The sequence below is a fragment of the Plectropomus leopardus genome, chromosome 13, assembly GCF_026936395.1.
Source record: "Plectropomus leopardus strain MGB_pleo_1.0 chromosome 13, ASM2693639v1, whole genome shotgun sequence".
NCBI lineage: Eukaryota > Metazoa > Chordata > Actinopteri > Perciformes > Serranidae > Plectropomus > Plectropomus leopardus.
Window position 1 is genome coordinate 23,846,237 of NC_142188.1, and position 18,476 is coordinate 23,864,712.

The following is an 18,476-nucleotide window of genomic DNA, read 5'->3' on the forward strand; positions in this document are numbered from 1 at the left end:
CCTTTTTTCCCCCCAAAGAGCAAGTAAGTTGACAGTTTAGGGGTGACAATATTTATAAGGTCTTATATAGCCAGACAATTATCTCAGTGATTTCCTATTACCTCCATTAGTGGTCCATCTTTCTATAAAAAAAAATTATGATGGAAAAAAAAAAAAAAAAAGAAAATATTTATATTTTGAGTATATGAATAATAATTTAATACTCAAAATATAAGGACTTTTTAATTGAAAGATGGACACCACTAATCTTACATTTTACAATTAACCACTCAGCACAGCTGGGGGATCATTTTAAGCCATACTTCACTCCCTTTTAAATAAAAGACAAAACATATCTTAAAGGAATACTTCACACACAAATTGACCATTTGTTTATCAATTAGTCATGCGTTGTTTTTCTCACATGCTTCCAAAGCAAACACATGGATTTATTGCTAGGGGACCACGTTTAACGACACTAAAACTATATCATCTGTTTGCAAACTCTCACACAATGTGCTGTAAAATCCAAGTCTCATTTATCCTGTTGAACGCTCAGTAATTTTGCTAAACCCTTACTATATATAACTGAACTGAAAGTGAAACTTACCTATGCTCTCCTCAAAGCCAGACTGCAGGTTTTTCATTGAAAATGCATATGTTTGGGGAGTGTTGAGCATACGGCTTGATAAATGAGACTTGATCATACTGCATGAAGTGTGTGAGGGTTTGTAAACTGATTTTTGGTCATAGTTTACTGTTATTTAATAAATATATGTTCCCTGTTTTCTGTGGAGGCATGCAAGAAAAACACTTGCTTCATAAAATCAGGTTAACACGGCTTGACTAACTGATTTACAAATGCTCATTTTGCGGGTAAAATGTTCCTTTAATACTGTTTTTGCCAACACATCCTCTGATCTGAAGGCAGATGGTGCTGCCGTTCTTTTACCTGTCGCATGACTCCTTCCTTTCACTCAAAGGGCATCTTGAATAGACTGACTTTTTTTGCCTGCAACCACAGATGTGTGGAATGCAGTGAATTGCTATTAATGAAAATAAAGTTAATGTTCTGCTGTGTTGGCTGTCAGGTTGAGTGACAGGTTGGATTAAGTTTGTAGTTTTGGGTATGTCACACTTGTAGATACCTCTGCATGTTCGTGTACTTACAAGTAAGTGTTTGGCAAAAAAGGTCACTGTTGATAAGTGAAGATACATGAAGCAGTTTTGTGGTCTAGACCTCATGAGTAGCAGCCACCATCTAATAACAAGGCTGCAGACTCAGCTCTGATGGGTCAGCAATTGTCGGGGCACGGCATGGTTTTGCAAATGCTGTGGTCAGACATAGCACTTTATTCCAGTGCACTCCAAATTCTTCCCCTGAAAAACTAAACTTCAATCCCACCTCTCTCCCGAAGGGCCTTCCTATGGTCAGCTGGCGGTGTTGCCTGTGGTTTATGTGGCCCGACAGCTGCATCATCTGCTCCTGCAGATGTTTACAGACTCTGCAAATGCAAACATTTTCTGTAATTAATAAACAGTATCCTCATTTTATTTCCACCATGAGGAGAAATTAAAAAACATGCAAAACACTCGACCCCAGAGATGCAACCACACCTACGCTCTTTTCCTCAGGGGGTAGATGTTAGATGGAGTGTGTTTTTTAACTTGTCATGACTGAAGAGCTTCTTTCATGATGCTAGGCAGGAATGAGGAGTGTTAGGGGTAAGGGTTTAGTCATCACCCTTTTTTCTCTCTGTTTACACAGTAAACAAATGTCCTTTATGATGGAGTAGTTGCAAGATCGTTTAGTCATGTTGTTTTCACATCTTTTAACGCACATGTCTGAATATAAAACAAATGCCTACAGGGAGTAAAATGTGCTAATCAGCATTTTTACAAGCAATTACTTTTAAAATAACCTATAATTACAGTAGAGAGCAATTATCATATGTTCTCAGTGTGCTTTAAATTTTCGAGCAGACAGAAGACAGAGCATTATTGAGGTGGTTTGAACTTCGGAGATGATTGACAGCTTCCCTTTTTGGTTGCGTGTCAGACGCCTACACCTCCACAGTGGCTCATTGATGCTTTGACCACGACATCCACTCAAGGGAAAACAGAATAGGTGATCATTTGATACCTCCAGTGAAATAGCCCACCCTGTAGAGAGTAGAATAATAGTCAACACAGTGAGGACCGCTGAGTGACTGAGCAAACAGTGGGAGTGTTTCTTCAAGTGGCCCATTATGAAAACAGCATGTGGATGGGAGGGTTTTGTTATAGTGAACGCACGTGTCTCACTTCAAGGCTGCTGGGATTATTCTCTAAGATTGTGGGTTTAATTATAAACCTAGTATAAATGTTAAGTTTCCCTGCCTCACAGTACTACATTAGCTGCAAAAACACTGACTGTGTGCAGCACCATGTCACTGAGTGGCTGTGAGCTCGGCTATTTTTAAGAAAAGCCTGATTGTAAATTGTTGAGCTGGTGGAAAGGGGCTTCCTTCAAATTTTGGGATTTGGCCCCTTTATCACCCTGAGTTTAAAGATGTGGTTCAGGGCTTACACAGTGGAAAGCCTTCAGGCCTGAGTGTGTCCGCTCTCTCCAGCACTGGCTGCTACTGTTCCACCGGCCTGCACACCCAATACATAACTTCATTTAGCCTGGCGGTGTTATCTTTCTCTCTCAGGGGAGGCTACAAGCCAAGTTTAATCTTGTATCCAATGGCAACATCTGTCTTTTATGGGAACATTTATTTTTCTTGCACGCTGTTTATTTGTGGTGTGTGTATCAGTGAGTGTGTGAGTAGAAAAAATGGGGTGTTGGTGTATATATAGATTTGTACATATATAAGTATGTGAACATGGACTTATTTATACCAGGTCAGCCTTACCTTGGAGCAATAAGGAAAATTGGGCTATCTCGATCACGAAAGTGTACCTTAAAATGACTGAAGGTCCAGTGTGTAGGATTTAGGGGGATATTTTGGCAGAAATGGAATATAATAAGAATGTTTTCTTTAGTGTTTAATCACCTGAAAATAAGAATTGTGTTTTCTTTACCTTAGAATGACCCGTTTACATCAGCATAGGAAGCAGGTCCTTGACCACCGAGTCTTCAATGTTGCACTGTCATGTTTCTACAGTAGCCTTGAACAGAAAAACTAAGCAGTGACTCTAAGGCCATTTGTGTTTTTCGAGTTGGCCACTGTAATTAGCAGCCCCTCTGCAATAAGCAAACAAACAACAAGTTTTTTTTAATGTGCAACTGCTTTTTCAGTGTTTTTACAAGTTTTAGTCACCATGTACACTTGTTATGGTGACAAAGAGACATCTGCTCCCGGCTAAAATCTCTTAACAATAAACACTGAAGAAATTGTAACCAGGAGAAGTTTCAGCTGGTTGCAATCTGCAATCCTCACTGCTGAATGCCACTTAATTCTCCTAAATCTTACACTGTGCTCCTTTAAAGGACTATTTCAGCATTTTGCGAAATATGTTAATCAACTTTCTTGGAGACAGTTGGGTAATAACATCAATTCTACTAGTGAAGACTGGCACATAACCACCTGTAACACCATAACATGTTTTTACACTTCAGTTTGTGTTTTCAGTGTTTATGCTAATCTACAATAACAGACTGATCATACAAACTCGAAAGTGGTATTGATCTTGTCATCTAACACTTGTAAAGAAAACAAATGAGGGTATCTCCCAAAATATAAAACAATTATTTTAAAGGAGTAGTGTGTAGGATTTAGTGGGATCTAGGCAGCAATGCGAGCAGACTGTAACCAGATGACACTTCTTGTATGAATGATTTGTATTCATTCAGGTTCTCTTCCTCTCCAAAACAAACAGACATGGCAATTTAAACTGACAAAAATGCTGAAAAAATACAGACACAGATACATACATTCAATGATACAGATACAGCTGTTTAGGAGGTTTATACTGGGAGCTGAATTGTCAGAATAGGTCTCTTCCTTTTCAAAACAAACAGACCCAATGATTTAAATCTGTAAAGGAGTTAAGGCAGTTTGACACAAAAACATCTGTGTTTTTTTCTGACACACTCATTGTGGAGAGGCTGCTAACTATAGTTGCCAATGTCAAAACGCTGAAACTCAAAACATCAATGGCCCTATCTAGAGCAAGTGTTTGGGTTGTCCATTCTGGGCTACTGAAGAAACATGGCGGTGCAACATGGTAGACTCCTATTATGTTATGTTCAGTTTCAGCCAATATATTCCCCTAAATCCTGAACACTGGACCTTCCACTGTTCAAAACTAAAAGCATAGATATTGCCACTTACATACACCCTACATATTTTTTAAATTTACCTAAATGATGATCAGATGTGAAAAATGAGCATTTGGAACAGCTCCAGTAAGGTAACATATATAACAACAAATTGTGAAAGTATGCCATCCACTCTCAGTTCCAGACACAATGTAGCAAAGCCAAAATGATAGTGTATGCTTTTGCCTTACTGGGAACCTCGAGGAGATGTTTGTTTTTGCAGTCTGATTTGTATTTGTAGACAGAGTTTACAGTAACCACCTGACTGTATGTCTGTTAAATTTTCACTCTGGCAGAGTGATAGGTCTGTGGTAAGGTCAGTAATAGCTACTCTTACAACCTCACTATCTAATTTGGGACGCCAGCACTGTTTTACAAGGTGTACAAGGGAAGCAGCTTCTGGGAAGGCAACATATTTAAAAGTGTTGTAGCATGTATGTAGACGATTGATCAGCACAGGGAGGAGATTATTTTAAGCCATGGGGGATTTTAGATAAGTGTTTTTGGGGGAAAAAAGAACGAATTTTTCATTGTCTGCATGCCTTAGAGTGTACTCAGTTAAGTTCATGTAGGCCTATTTTCTCTCCCACTGCAGCCTGCAGCCACAAAGCTGTAAAAGACCGAGGTGGACGGAGGGCAGCAAACACTCTGTCATGCCCGCACATGACCTCCAAAGCCATTTATCTCAGTTACCTCTGTGAGGTGATCAGGAGACAAACACCTGTCTCTGACTTCATAGATACTGCAGCTTGTCAACACAAAACAAAGGTCGGTTTTCAGTCTCACATCCAGATGTGACAAAACATCAAATAGGATTAAATAATGGTAATAAATGAAAAAGAAAAATGATGTCCTCAACGTGGACAAACATCCTCCTAAGATGATGCTCAGGATTCACATTAGACTGAGAAGGACATGTTGAGACGTGGGCTTGGCGCAGGGAGGGGTGTGGGACGATGCTGAGGGGAACGGTGCACTCTGGACGTGATCTGCAGCAGGCTGCCCCGCGGTGCATTCCTTCAGCTCGTGTGCAGCCAAAACACTTGATGAAAAGTGAAAGTGCAGTGAGGACTGAGCATTTTCACAAGAATAATGCGCTGTCTGTCATCCCACTTTTCCCACTCCACTTTCCTCCCTTTTTTATCTCTTTGTTGCCCTTCCCTCGGGTCATTCATGTGAGGACAGGAGTGATGGTGCAGCTCCACCTCTGACCTCGCTCAGGTTCACTGTGCAGCAATTAGACAACCAACCCATTCCCATCTCACACTGTTTGGCTAGTATGAACACTGCTGACAGAGTCCAGAATTATAGACAACTAATATCTATACAAGGTGATCTGATGATGTTCATAGTATTTTTCATGTTATTGGTGATGGTACTGATACGTATAGTCACCTGGCAAAAGCCTTTAATTGGCAATGATGATGAACTTCAGCTGCACTTTTAGTGAACTCACACAGGACAGAGATGAGAGTCATTAATCATCACCTTTCTATGTCCACTGAAAGCTCTAGAAGGCCAGATTGGGTGACTCAAATTATATGAGCTGATATTTTTCATTCATAGGCTGTGTCCAAAATCACTCACTATTTACTATATAGTGGACCACATTTACTGTCCACCATTATATTTAAGTGTCCAACTTTTTTTAGCCCGCTTATCTTCTTCTGAATTATTGTGATTTGGCTCGTGGATCTGAAGGTCTTGTAAGCACCCGTTTGTAAATTGAACATGGAACGCCAAAGATTTCGAGTATTTGAATTGCTGACAGGTGTGGGAACATACCAGACAGACATCAAGGACCATGAGGTTAATGGGTGGCAAGCTGTCAAGGTCTGTAAGGATCGATATAATCAACTAACTTCAATTTTGTAATGTTTTGCTTGGCTGCCTCTGGCAAGAGCTTTTCTTTATATTGGCATTTGCATTTCAGGCATATTTAAACATTTCTGAAGACAAATGGCTGACAGATGACTGATGGCTATACAGGCAGCTACGATAACTACAGATGCTTATCCTTCCGAGATGGTGCCGCCGCTCCCAAAATGCTTTGCGGTTCCCATTCCCTATGACAGAATTAACATGCCGATGTTTAGCAAGTTTACCATGCTCACCATCTTAGTTTAGCTTATCAGCATGCTAACAAGTGCCAACTCAAAGTACGGGAATGTAATTATTTTTGCAAGCACTGGACAAACTGACATTGTGGCTTGATGATGAAAATGCTGGATGAAAAGTCAGATGACCACCAAAGTCTTGAATGTCTTTACTAAATCTCACAGCAATCTTCAATCTTCAATCAGTTGCAATGCGTTATCTCTGGGTCTGAAAAGTAAAGTCGATGCCAAAGTGTCTTAAACCCGCATTCTGTCAAATGGCTAACAGGGGTGACTCCACTGGTTGCAAAAAGAGGTTAAATTGAATAGAAGTGAATTTGAAAAAATAATCCTACTTCTAACTTAGTTTGCTCAGTAATAATTTTTTCCTCATGAGTTTATGGTCTCAATCACTAGTTTAAAGTCTTCTTAAATACAGCATGATGTTCATTTTGTAAAGTATGGTTCAATGTAGAGTAAAATAGACAATAAGGCAGCGTATGCCTTAGGATCATGGCTACCTTGTGATTGACAAGTTGCGGTGTTGTCGGGTTCTTTGTCAGATCCACCCCTCGCTAGTCCACAGCTGCACCCTCTTGTCTAAATGTGGTCACTTCTGGCTCCACAAAAAACCCAAGATGGAGACTCTGTCAACAAAAACAGAAAAAAAAGTTTACTATTAGTTGTATAATATTTCACTCAAAACCAAAAACGGTAACCTCATGGTGGCACAAGAAGAGTCAAAGGATCACCAAAGCTGGTAAGACTCATCCTCTGGGGACCATGAATGTTTTTACAAAATCTCATGTTTTTCCATTCAGCAGTTGTTGGGATATTTCAGTCAGGACCAAAGTGGTGGACCAATTGACATTGCCATCCCTAAAGCTAGCATGGCTGAAAACTGAACATAATCACAGCAAATTGACTGTCAATCATCAAAGCAACTCTGCTTCTTCATAAAATAATGTCCTAAGCATCTTGCTAATGACTTTCTAAGTCTTTAAAATCAGGATCACAAAGCCAATACAGCTGCTCTTATCCTAGCACCCTTTTGTATGTGGTGGGATTGGTATGTGCAAAGATTAAAGCAGTTCAATGTTGGCCTTTTGAATGTGATTTGCTTTGGCAGGTATTGAGAGAGTTGAGCAAAACACACATTCCTGCGTTGGCATTAGCAATAGAACCGAAAAGGACTGAAGCAGTATGCAGAGTCACAGGTCTGCAGATCTGAACATGTTGGCATGCATACTGTAAGCCTCCTTTAGGTATTTCAATAAAATATAGAAAGGGAGGTTATTAATAGATATTAAATTTGATGTGTTATACAACTTCAAGAGACGTCAACAAAACTAAAAAGTAAAAAAAATTTTTTACATAGATTCCCCTACCATCTGCGGTAATTTGAATGTGATCACCGGTAAATGTCATAAGTACCCGATTATCACAATTCATTCAGCATACTGTGTTCTTAAGCATTTGAACACACATTAGCGTCCATTTGTGCAGGACATCAGAATCTATCAAAGGCGTCCTGGTGAAATGAGCCCAGGGAGAGGCTTAGTTTTATCAGGATGTTTCAAAGCAGACGGTTTTGGCCACACGCCCAGGAACAGGCCTGGAGCTCTTTCATCTCTCTGTGTCCTGCAGCATCTCACAGCGTCTCACAACATCACACATTTTGTGGTATTTTTTAAATCTTGACTTTGTAGTACATTGTGTAACATTGTGGTTTCGTTGGGTAACGTGAAGTGACTAAGAGTATTCTCTAATTTCATACAAAAATATTTCTATTTTTTTTTTGGAGTGACTTTTGTAGCTTGTATTACCAGAATGGCTGCCGTGATAGGAAATCTCACTGCTGGTTCAGGCTCTGTGCTTAAACCTGGGCCTTGGAACTGGACTTGTTTAGGACAGAGGTCCTTCTTATCTGCAGCATCAGACCAGGTGTCTCCTTGGGTCAATCTGAGAGATTGTTTTAAAACTCTATCACATCATCTTTCTTAGGGCTGAATTACAGAAAAAAAGCTTCATTTGGAAACTACTTTTCAACATTTTGACTACTTTTGACTACTACTACTTGGAACAGGAAGAAACCCTGAGCTAGTAAAGGACTGCAGTGATTATTAGACGTTTTAGCTGGGGATTTTGATATATCATAGGGTAGCACAGCAACGAGGGTTATAAAGTTTAATATGCACCATTGCAGCATCCTGTGTAAATCACTATATAATTACACTCAAGAGTGAATTAACCACTGCAATGTGCCCAGTGTACAACTGAAAACTGGCATCATCTTGCACAGTCATCCAGGCCTGGCAACCACAGAGCTTGTTACCACAGTGACAGGTGTATTTGAAAATCTTGAAAAAGCATTAATAAGCATGAAAGAGGAGCACTTGTGCCACACGTGGCAGTTCTCTGTGATTATGAGGATATTCAGAACATTGAATCAACACCTTAACCTGCAGAAACCTGACCTGCAGAAAAATCCACCTGCATCTGTAGGTCCTCTTGGCTTTATGAATGTAAGCTTATTGTTTGGTTGTTAAGTCTGTAACTTCAATATTTCAGTTCACTCTCAATGCTCTCAAAATGTTTGGGCTAGGCCGCAACCCCCAAGGCTGAAAAATGAAGCAAATGTGGAAGTCCAAAAAACTGCAGTTTCTTAATGGCCACTTGAGACTGGCTCCAGAAGTCAGTCATTCCCCATTGACCTCCGTGTTAAAATGCCCAAATTAACAGCAGAAATAAACATGTTTACAGCCTGGTACCAAAAATGGTTTTAGTCTCTTGAGCTAATGTCAACATTCATGACAATTGAATGGGAGTGACGTTTTACATAACTCACCGATTTACAACAGAGTTTTCCAAAATGCCAAACCTGAGGCTTTACAATGGGAGTCCACAAACTGATGGGTGATGTTACAGTAGTTACGTCCATTATTTTGTACAGTGTTTGGATGCAATAACAGCTCTAAAGCTGAAAAATCTGACAGTATGCTATGTGCTCAGCATCACACAGCAAACAGACACACCTGTAGTGACTTGTTGGTGAACACAGTGGAGCACTTGTCAACTAAAGAGCCAGATATATCCCTCAGGAACTGTTAGAGACCAAAAATAGAGCTTAACTACAGAACATCTGGCAATGGGATCACTCCAGCCGAGATACAGAAATCTGCGACTTGGGCCAGGGTTGTAAGGTGGGATCCATGGCCCCTTATCTACTTCCAACATTCCTAACCTTCCAGTCTCCTTGCTAAGACCATACTCATCTTCGAACTCAGCCTTCTTTTTAATCTCAACTACACACCTGTGACACTATCACGTTGACAAAGTCTGTCCACAGAAAGATAGACAGACATAGAAATATATGGCAAAGATTTCAAAACTACTTCAGTGGTAGTTCTAACAACAAAAGGTGTGTTCAGGGCTACATTTTGCCATGATGTTGATGACACACACACAAGACTCGCAAAATGAAATCAATACCAGTCGCCATGACATTGTTGCTGCTGGTAAAGAGAGAAACTATTAGATCTACATTTACCAGGTGACCAAAAACATGACTCCAATTGAATAATCATGTTGCTTCGCAACTGCTGGATGTGTAAATGAGAAACTGATTACCTACAAATTTACTATATTAACTTAAAGGTGATGATATGTTCGTGTTGTGTTCCAAATTGTTTCTGCTGCCCCCATGTGGCCAAAACAATCAGTTATTGCAGCTACTTGGCTACTTTTTGCAACAAAGATCTGGCACACTTTAACATACGTTCGTCATGCTGGGAGGAAGGGATTGCGTTACTAACTGCGCTCAGATTAATACCTGGGCTGATGTCATACCCAGAGGCATTATTTATGGGACCCATGCCACTGGGATCCTCAAAGGATGACTGCATTTACTGTATCCTTCCTCCTTCTCCTTTCATCACTCAGATTTATTACAGTTCTGATTTTCATGTGGAGTTACTTTGCTGATTAATGAGACAGGTTAATTTGAACAGGATTTCAAAACTGATAAATGAGAAATGGGTTTTAACTGAGACCAGGGAGATCAGAAGAGTAACTATTTGATCTGTTGGCTCATCTGTTCCAGAGACAGACACAGTTAACACACAATACCATGCAGCCAGGATTTTAAGTGGAAGCCCAGATCTTGCCAGGTGTTCTACAGCTGGCTGTTGAACGCTTAAGTGAGTCACTATTCAAACCGTCTGGTATGTTGTCCAGGTGGTCATGGAAGGACTACCTTTTAAGTAAGACCAGATTCTGGAGGGTTAAAAACTTCACATGTGGAAAGTAGCTGAGAGGACTCTCACAAATATGTTTCCCTACATCCATCCTGTACTCTGTGCATCTATCTATCTTTGTACAACATGCCCATTGCACCATATATTTCCCATGTACATCCTGTGTACATGCTGTGTATCATAGATCATTTTGAATTTAAATTAGACTCAATGCACCCTTTGGTTGTAATTATTTTTGCATTGTTTTTACTGCTTTGTATTTTTCTTGTGTCTGTCTCTGTCACTGCCATGGCCTATTTTCTCCACAGGGACCAGTGCATCTTTGTGTGGTCAATAAACAGAAATTAAAATGTATTGGGTTTTCCATGATGCAACACAGTGGCCCTGTGGGTTGCATGCTCTCATTTGCATTTGCTTCTATATAAGTAGACTTAACACTTTGAAAGAATAATTTTATACTTTTGGAAACAAGAGAAGACCGATACCACTCATGTCTGTATGGTAGCCTAAATATAAAGTTAGTTTAACATCAAGACAGGGGGAAATAGCTACCCTGGCTTTGTCAGAGGATTAAAAAAAAGCAGAACCTCCTAATTTCACAAATAAACATGTTACATGTCATTGATTTAATCTGCATGAAAAACATCCTAAAAATGATAGGTTTGTTTTAATAACAGAGTTACAGCTGGTTGTCCAGCAACTGCTTAAAAAACAGTCTACAAAACAGCCTCAAAATGAGCTTCAGATCATTTTTATCACAAGAGTAAGAGAGAGTGAGAGATTGAATACAATACTCCATTGCGAGTATGCATATTTACACATTTTACACAGATGACACTTGTACTTGTAAAAAGTACAATATCAGTAGGCTACGAGACAATGACTTCATTCAAGTATTCTGATCAACTCTAATATCTACCACAGGTTACATTACATATTACTAGTTAAAATAATTGACAGGAGCATTTTGCTGCCCTTCATCCAGCGATTCCTGCATATATGCCCAGCTATTAGAAGAAATTGCTGGCATTGTATATTTTTCCAAATAGGAACATGTTACATTTGTAAATTTCATAAGTACTACATCAGCGTTTAAAGTGAAAGGTGTTGATCTGACATGTGTATGAGCTAACTTTGTCATTAGAAGGTGGAGGGGATGGTGGGTGGACTGCTGCCAATCTGCAGATCACTGTCCGAGACCAACAAATGACAACAGGGTTGTTTTTTAGCTGTTGTTTTAGCCAGAACACAATCTTTTCATAACCATAACCACACAGTTGTGCCTAACCATAACTACAAGTTATCCACAATGTTGTTGAAATGAAAAGTTTCAATATCAGTCTAAAATTCAGCAAATGATAACCAGAGGCTTTAAAGGGGCCTTACAGGGGCCACATTCACCCAGTGGTCAACAGGTCAGTTTAAAAATTGCTTTGTTGCCTCTTAATTAGGCTCAAACAGGCAAGTGTCATGGGTCATCACAGCATCACCTTTAAGGATAACAAGTTTTTACTGAGGGAGAGGATAATGGTGCTGCCCACTCACCTCCTACCACACAGGGGTCAACTCAGCGACCCCGTATGGGGCGTCAGGACAGGTAATAAACATCCACATTGTTAACGGGGTCACGCTTTTTTAAGGAGATTTGAAATGCTTGTTTGATGTAGCTTTCATCCTGACTGACAGTTTCAAGATTATTTACTCCTTCCCCTCATTGTCAGAGGCGCCCATGTGTTACAACACATTGGGCAGGTGGGCTCCATAGAGATCTGCTGTGTGATAGGTTGTCAGTTTGTCAGGCTGCTGCAGCTGTAGCTCCTCAGAGGAGCAAGGTCACTAATCTTCACAATCCCCAAGAGACCAGAGGTTGCCCAGGGTCCAGTGTCAGACCACAAACCTTTCAATCATAACAAAGACGCTACCCTTACTCTCAATGTGGGGCTGCTAGCTACTCCAGGTAGGCGTCAGTGGAAGCAGAAATCGCAGGTGAGCATCTCTACAGGTATAAGTGCTTCAGTTCTCTTGTGAAAAAGATCCACGTTTTCTGCATCTGACTGTCACCAACAGGGTGTAGTATGATTTGCGGATGCACATTTCCGCATTTGTATTTTGGCAAAATATTCCCTCATGTCAAAACTGATGTGCAGACCCCTTCGGGAATGGCGTGTGTTCAACCCTCAATAAGGCCTACTTACATAAGTTACCTGCTTAAACAAACAGACTCTGGAGGAGAAATTGCAAACTGGATGCAGTGCCCAAATAAATGTTTGCATGTGGTTCAGAGCCAAAGATCTTGAGCCACAAAGCCAATCCACATCGCTCATTGAGCTCGACACAGAGCCTGTGTTCACTACTTGCTTTTAAATGCATACTGAACCATTCATCTATTCTTTTCCTGTGGGATTTATTATGGGGTATTATGCAAAAAGTATGTCAGACAACATTGCAGCCCATTTTTACTGGGTATAATAGCTGCAGATAAAAACAATAACAGAAATTATCTTTTCCTGTGTTTAAGTTCAACAGGACAGCAAAACAAATGCTCTGTAACACTGTGCACTTGCTTTTATGAAGTTATTATATTTTAAGCAGTAACCTCTGCTGCTGCAGGCTTGCCTTGTTAGAGCAGAGAGCTGTTTTGGTGCAGGGGGAAGAGGAAAAACAGTCCAGTCTTTGTACTTGTGTTAAAGTCTGTGAATGAACTATGTGCCTCACTGAGGGATTGCACAATCTTTTGACTTACAAGGAACATTTTAAAAAATCTCAGAGCTGCATTATGAATCTCTGGAGTGGGGTCATCACACGGTCCAGGTCTTGCCTCAAATATATTAAGGAACATCTGATTAATAACTCATAAGATATGTAGCTTTCCTGCAGACCATTTTTGCACAACATCATGCATGTGTTGTATTAATGCACCATCAAAATAATATGTTAACATGAAAAGTTGTTCATGAGTTGTTGTTCACAAACGGGCCCAATTCTGAGAGCTTTAGAGAGACATTACTCCTCTAGAGATTTAAACCCTTTGAGAAGGAGGTGTGAACATGCTGTGGGCAGGCAGAGGTGGTTTATAGGGTTTTGTCACTGGACCTATGCCATCTTCACCTGCAGGCCTGCTGGATATTGCTTTAAAATATTCATCCTGTTTCTAAAATGCGCAAAAGGTCTTTCTCAGTGGCGGATCTTCCTACAGCCAACATAGGTGGCTTTCTAGGTAGCCACCCAGAGGGGGAGCCCAAAGATCTAACACTGTACCTCTTTCCTACCAAAAGTAGCGCATGCAGGCTGCTTTTCAAAACATGGGTAAAAAAAAACCAACAACAAAAAAACAGGCTATAGACTGCTTTCCCATTGCTGGTAGACCAAAGCTGTGAACATGGCTCTGCAGCAGACGAACATGCTTTTCAGGTGTGTGTCTTTCATATTCGACGTCAAAGACAGGCCGGAGAACAGGTTAGTAAACAGTAGAAAGCAGCATGGATGGAGGCCTGTGAAAACTTTACGGTGGTTTCTTTCTTTATATATTTCTTACTTAATCAGTCTTTCTTTCAAACTCAGTGCAGACTGCATTTGAATCGATTTTTATAGCTCTGCTTAGGTGGAGACTGATGGTAACTAGTGGCACTGCATCATTTCTGTCTATCTTAAGATGTCCTATCAATGAAGGGAAATGCCCCTGAAAAATAATCTTTTTGTTTTTTGTGCGTTGGAAATGAGGCCCTAGAACACTGATTGGTATGGTGGGGTGGAGTGTGTGGGGGGAGGGGAAGCTTGCCCAGGGTGCTGAGCTAAACTGATGTTAAAAAGTCACAAGTTCACCAGCTGCTAAAGAGACGAATGAAATAAGCCAGATTTTGACAAACCTTTACCAAACTTTGTCACAAATTTCTTCTGCCCAACTGTAGTCCATGTCGGCCATAATGTTGTGTCTTTAAATAGTTGCAAACTAAAAGGAAGTATAGACTTTTTCTACAGCTGTGAAGGACATACATTACCAATATCATGTGCAGATTGACCCAAAAAATGACAGGCAAGCCATTTACCTCCATACTGTGTGGAGCCTTCATACAAGCAGTCCCTGTGTGTCTCGTTTAGTGACAGGGAGAGAGAAAGTGTGTGGACCTTTTTAAGCAGATCCTGTATTGGTCTCTTGACCTGGCGTATGTCCTCTGTGAAGAGAGGCTTTGTTGCCCTCAGACAGCTCCTAGCCTTTAGCGCACACCTTCATAATAGTATCTGTGTCTGTGATTTTCCATTTGGAAAATTGTGAGCTTTTAACCTCACATCCCGGGCTCCGCTCGACACTCGAAGGGAGCGAGCGAGAGTAATCATCATAAGCCTAATGATACAGTGGCCCACTGTGACTGCGCTGTGATCGCCAAGCTTCACACACACGTGCCAAAGCAGTTAAGCTAATCTTGATGTCTTCCTGTGACATGCTAACACCTGAGCATTGTACAGTGTGCAGTGCATGTCACTGCTTTGTGCTTAGCTTAGCAAAACTCATATGTAAAAATGTGTGAGGATACATTTTTGCATAAATGTCTGGACTGATTGCAAGATCCTGTCTTCACATGCTTGAACTCTCATGTCTGCTGCTAACAACCACAGTTTTTTTGTTTTCCTGAGCACCTGCTGAATGCAGGTTCCTCCCTGGCCTTTGACCTGCTAGCTTAGCAGCAGGGTAATCTCAGTAGCAGCTGTCCTAAACAGGGACAGCACGAGAAGTGCTGCGTGCTTACAGCCAGACAGTCTGATCTCACTTTCACTGTAAGAGGATGGCATTCTTAACAACTGTAGGTTGAAGATCATTCATGAAAATTACATTAAAAACAAAGCCAAGGCGTCCTATTAGAAACAATAAGATTCTTCACGCAGTAAAGACTAGCACATCAACGTCTGACACTGTAAGAATTACGTTGAGGTTTCTGTACGATACCTCCCACAACCATTTACACATTATCCACTTTAACCAAAAGACTCGCACCACAGAGGCATCAGAAAACCTCCCTGTCTCTCTGGGCTGCACACAGCGATGACTGCAGAGCTAAAGCCATGTCGTGTGGCGTCTCTGCGTGAAGGTGGGGGTGAGCGATGACTGGGTTCAGTGTTTGCTGCTGGACGGGTGACAGTTGGGGTCAGAGGTTCACTTTCCCCTCAGCTCCGTCACTCTCTCCAGACTGGCTTTCAGAGGCTCAAAGAAAAGGTTTGATGAGGAGGACTCGGAAGAACCGAGGCATCTGGCAGCAGCAGCGACCCTTCCCTCCACATCCTGAGGGCCAGCAGAGCTGCTCTGTGGCGGCCAGGGGAGGGAAACAAGGTGCACAGTGTGATCTAAACACAGACTAAGGGAGGGAGGTGTGGGGGGGTTCAGGTTACCCCTTCGGTAGGTGTGTTGCCACAGAGAAGCTCAGTGTGAAGAGGAGAAGGGTGGAGGAGGGGAGATGTGGTGCAATTGTGAGTTTACAATGAACAAAAGTACTTTAATCAATGAAACTGGACCAGCATGTGTTAAACTCTCCTCTCATAAGTGATATAACACTGTAAATCACATGGAAGGGTTCCAGATGCTCTCACACTTACATCAGAGCACAGTCAATTTGTCAGTGCACACATTAGCTCACACTGACTTAATTATACTTCACATGATACTTCTGGCCTCAGTGTACATTAAGATGAATGGGCTCTACATTTTAGCTAAGTGCAGTCATGCAGGCAGGACTAAAGTCATCACCTGTGTGAACCTTTTCTAAATGGAAGTGATTAGTAGAAACTAGAGCATGTCTCTAGAGAGGAGGAGCCGGTTTGTAATCGCTGTTGCAAGACTGATATGCGCAGTACAAAGGGATTTTTTTGAATGGGTTGTATGATGTAAATTGTTGCCAGACTGTACAGCTTGTTCACCAACACTGTTACACACTTCCTCTGGACAATAATAAAGTGACAAGATGTTTCCTCATGTGGGTCTGTAGGGCTTTTACTTTAACAAACAACATTGTTGAGGTCTGGAATACACATTTTGGGAAACACGCTTACTGGCTGTCTTGCAGAGTTGATGCTCTGTATTGCTCGATGTTAGACATGTATACGGAGACGGACAGAGCCTTCTGTCCGTACACTGCGTTGATGGATGAAAGCAGTACAGATGGAGCAGAACCACCATAGATCACAGGGGCAATGTAGCTTAGTTCATTTGATCACAGGAGACAAGAAAACATTTTAAAAATGGCGTAACAGAATAAATTAATAACAAAGTGAAAAGAATTATCTGTCCATATGTTGCAATCCATTTAAGGGGCTCACAGACCATCACTGTCTACAACGCTGCCTAAGACAACTACACTAAGACAACTATGCTAAGACAACTTTGGATATTTCATATGCAACAAATGCTGGATTTTGCACTTGGGAGCATGGATTGATTACTGCACAGTCCTACCAGGCACAGGTCGTACGAGCAATGGAGAAACTGAAAATGACCACAAAAAGGGGCAAAAGAACTGCAAAGAGACACAAAAAGAACTACAAGGGGCAGAACTACCACAAACAAACACAAAATCACTACAAAGAGACACAAAACAACAAAAAAGAGGCGAAGCCACCACAAAGTCTGTGTGTCTTGCTCCTATGTAGGAGGGGTGGTGGGGCCTTTTGCATATTTGTGCCCAGGGGCCCATTGTCTCATAATCCGGCCATGCTTAAAAGTGAAAGACTTAGTTAGAAAGGATGTTTTTATCAGTGCTTTTTACTTTTTTAAGATGCTCAGAAAGCTGGGAGCTGGAGGTTGGATCTAATATATAACTTTAATCCTTATTCTGTGTTGATGATGTCTTGGCAGAAAACTTCAACATCCAATTTGTGAGTTGGCTGCTAAGCACAGTTGCATTCACATAAAATATTCTTGGAAAACCGCAGCAGGAAAAGAAATCATTAAAAAAATACCCAAAGGAGGCAATTTGTAATTTGATAAATAGGTCCGCTTTGGTGTAGGTTTGGACTCTGCTGAGGGTCTTAAGGTGTCTTTGTGTAAGATAAGTCTTAGGACTTTAATTAATTTAAGAGAAATGAAAATCCTATAAAAAATCATTTCCATTAATGAACTAGCTGACTAGACATTCCCCTGTTGGCTTGGATTTCCACCCAAAATCTCTATCTGCTTAGTAGCTAAGAAAAAGATAGGATTACAGGTGCAATCATTTGGACAGTGAGTGGCGAGGTATTAGTGACTGCGTCTAAGCTGGATTTAAAATGAACTGGCCCCTCATTCCTACTGGTGTAACATAGTTGTGTCTACTGGAAGCAGGGGAGAGCAGAGCTACTGAAGAGGACAGCAAGGATTCATGCCTTGGCATCGACTCTCAGGCCATGGAAATAACGATGAAGGGTTTTCCTGTGAAGGTTGTGAATATTCCATGGAGGAATAATAACCTCAGTAATCTGCACACTGACCCACCTCTGTCCGAACAAGGAGAGACCATCATTGGAGTCTACCTGTTAGTGTTGGGTAAGTCAACCATCATATACTGTATTATATATTAAGTTGAAATGTAAGGTTGCAGTGCTTAATTTTACAGTGTCATTACTTTCATTTTCTCCTTGAGAAAGCCCATGTTAAAAACATAATGCATTATCCAAAAACCCTTGATTAATGTCTACAAAATGGCGCATTTTAACTACTGGGACTGAAATATTTCCTGAAATATTTCCTCTTAGTTTCAAACTTGTTTTGACCTCCATAACTGTGTAGTTCCAAAAATACACCCCTTCAAAAATATCCTGAATTGTCCTTTAAATCCCGTAGGCTGAATACCAGCAAGAAAGAGTCACACATTATTT

The 18,476-nt window shown here is 40.9% G+C and overlaps 1 protein-coding gene and 1 long non-coding RNA gene across 4 annotated transcripts in view; one reads left to right on the forward strand and one right to left on the reverse strand.

Annotated features, from left to right (window-relative positions):
* Positions 1-18,476, reverse strand: part of LOC148187714 (uncharacterized) — a 24,038-nt gene continuing 5,562 nt past the window's right edge. For all 3 annotated transcript variants that reach the window (XR_015778354.1, XR_015778355.1, XR_015778356.1), the window contains 2 exons: positions 6,903-7,028; positions 1-1,484 (listed from right to left, as the gene is read on the reverse strand). This is a non-coding gene — a long non-coding RNA (uncharacterized LOC148187714). The remainder of the gene's footprint in view (positions 1,485-6,902; positions 7,029-18,476) is intronic.
* LOC121954983 (opsin-5) overlaps positions 17,940-18,476 on the forward strand; it is a 10,375-nt gene continuing 9,838 nt past the window's right edge. The window contains exon 1 of the mRNA XM_042502753.2: positions 17,940-18,144. Coding sequence (XP_042358687.1) covers positions 18,006-18,144 — 139 coding nt within the window. The 5' untranslated portion in view covers positions 17,940-18,005. The remainder of the gene's footprint in view (positions 18,145-18,476) is intronic.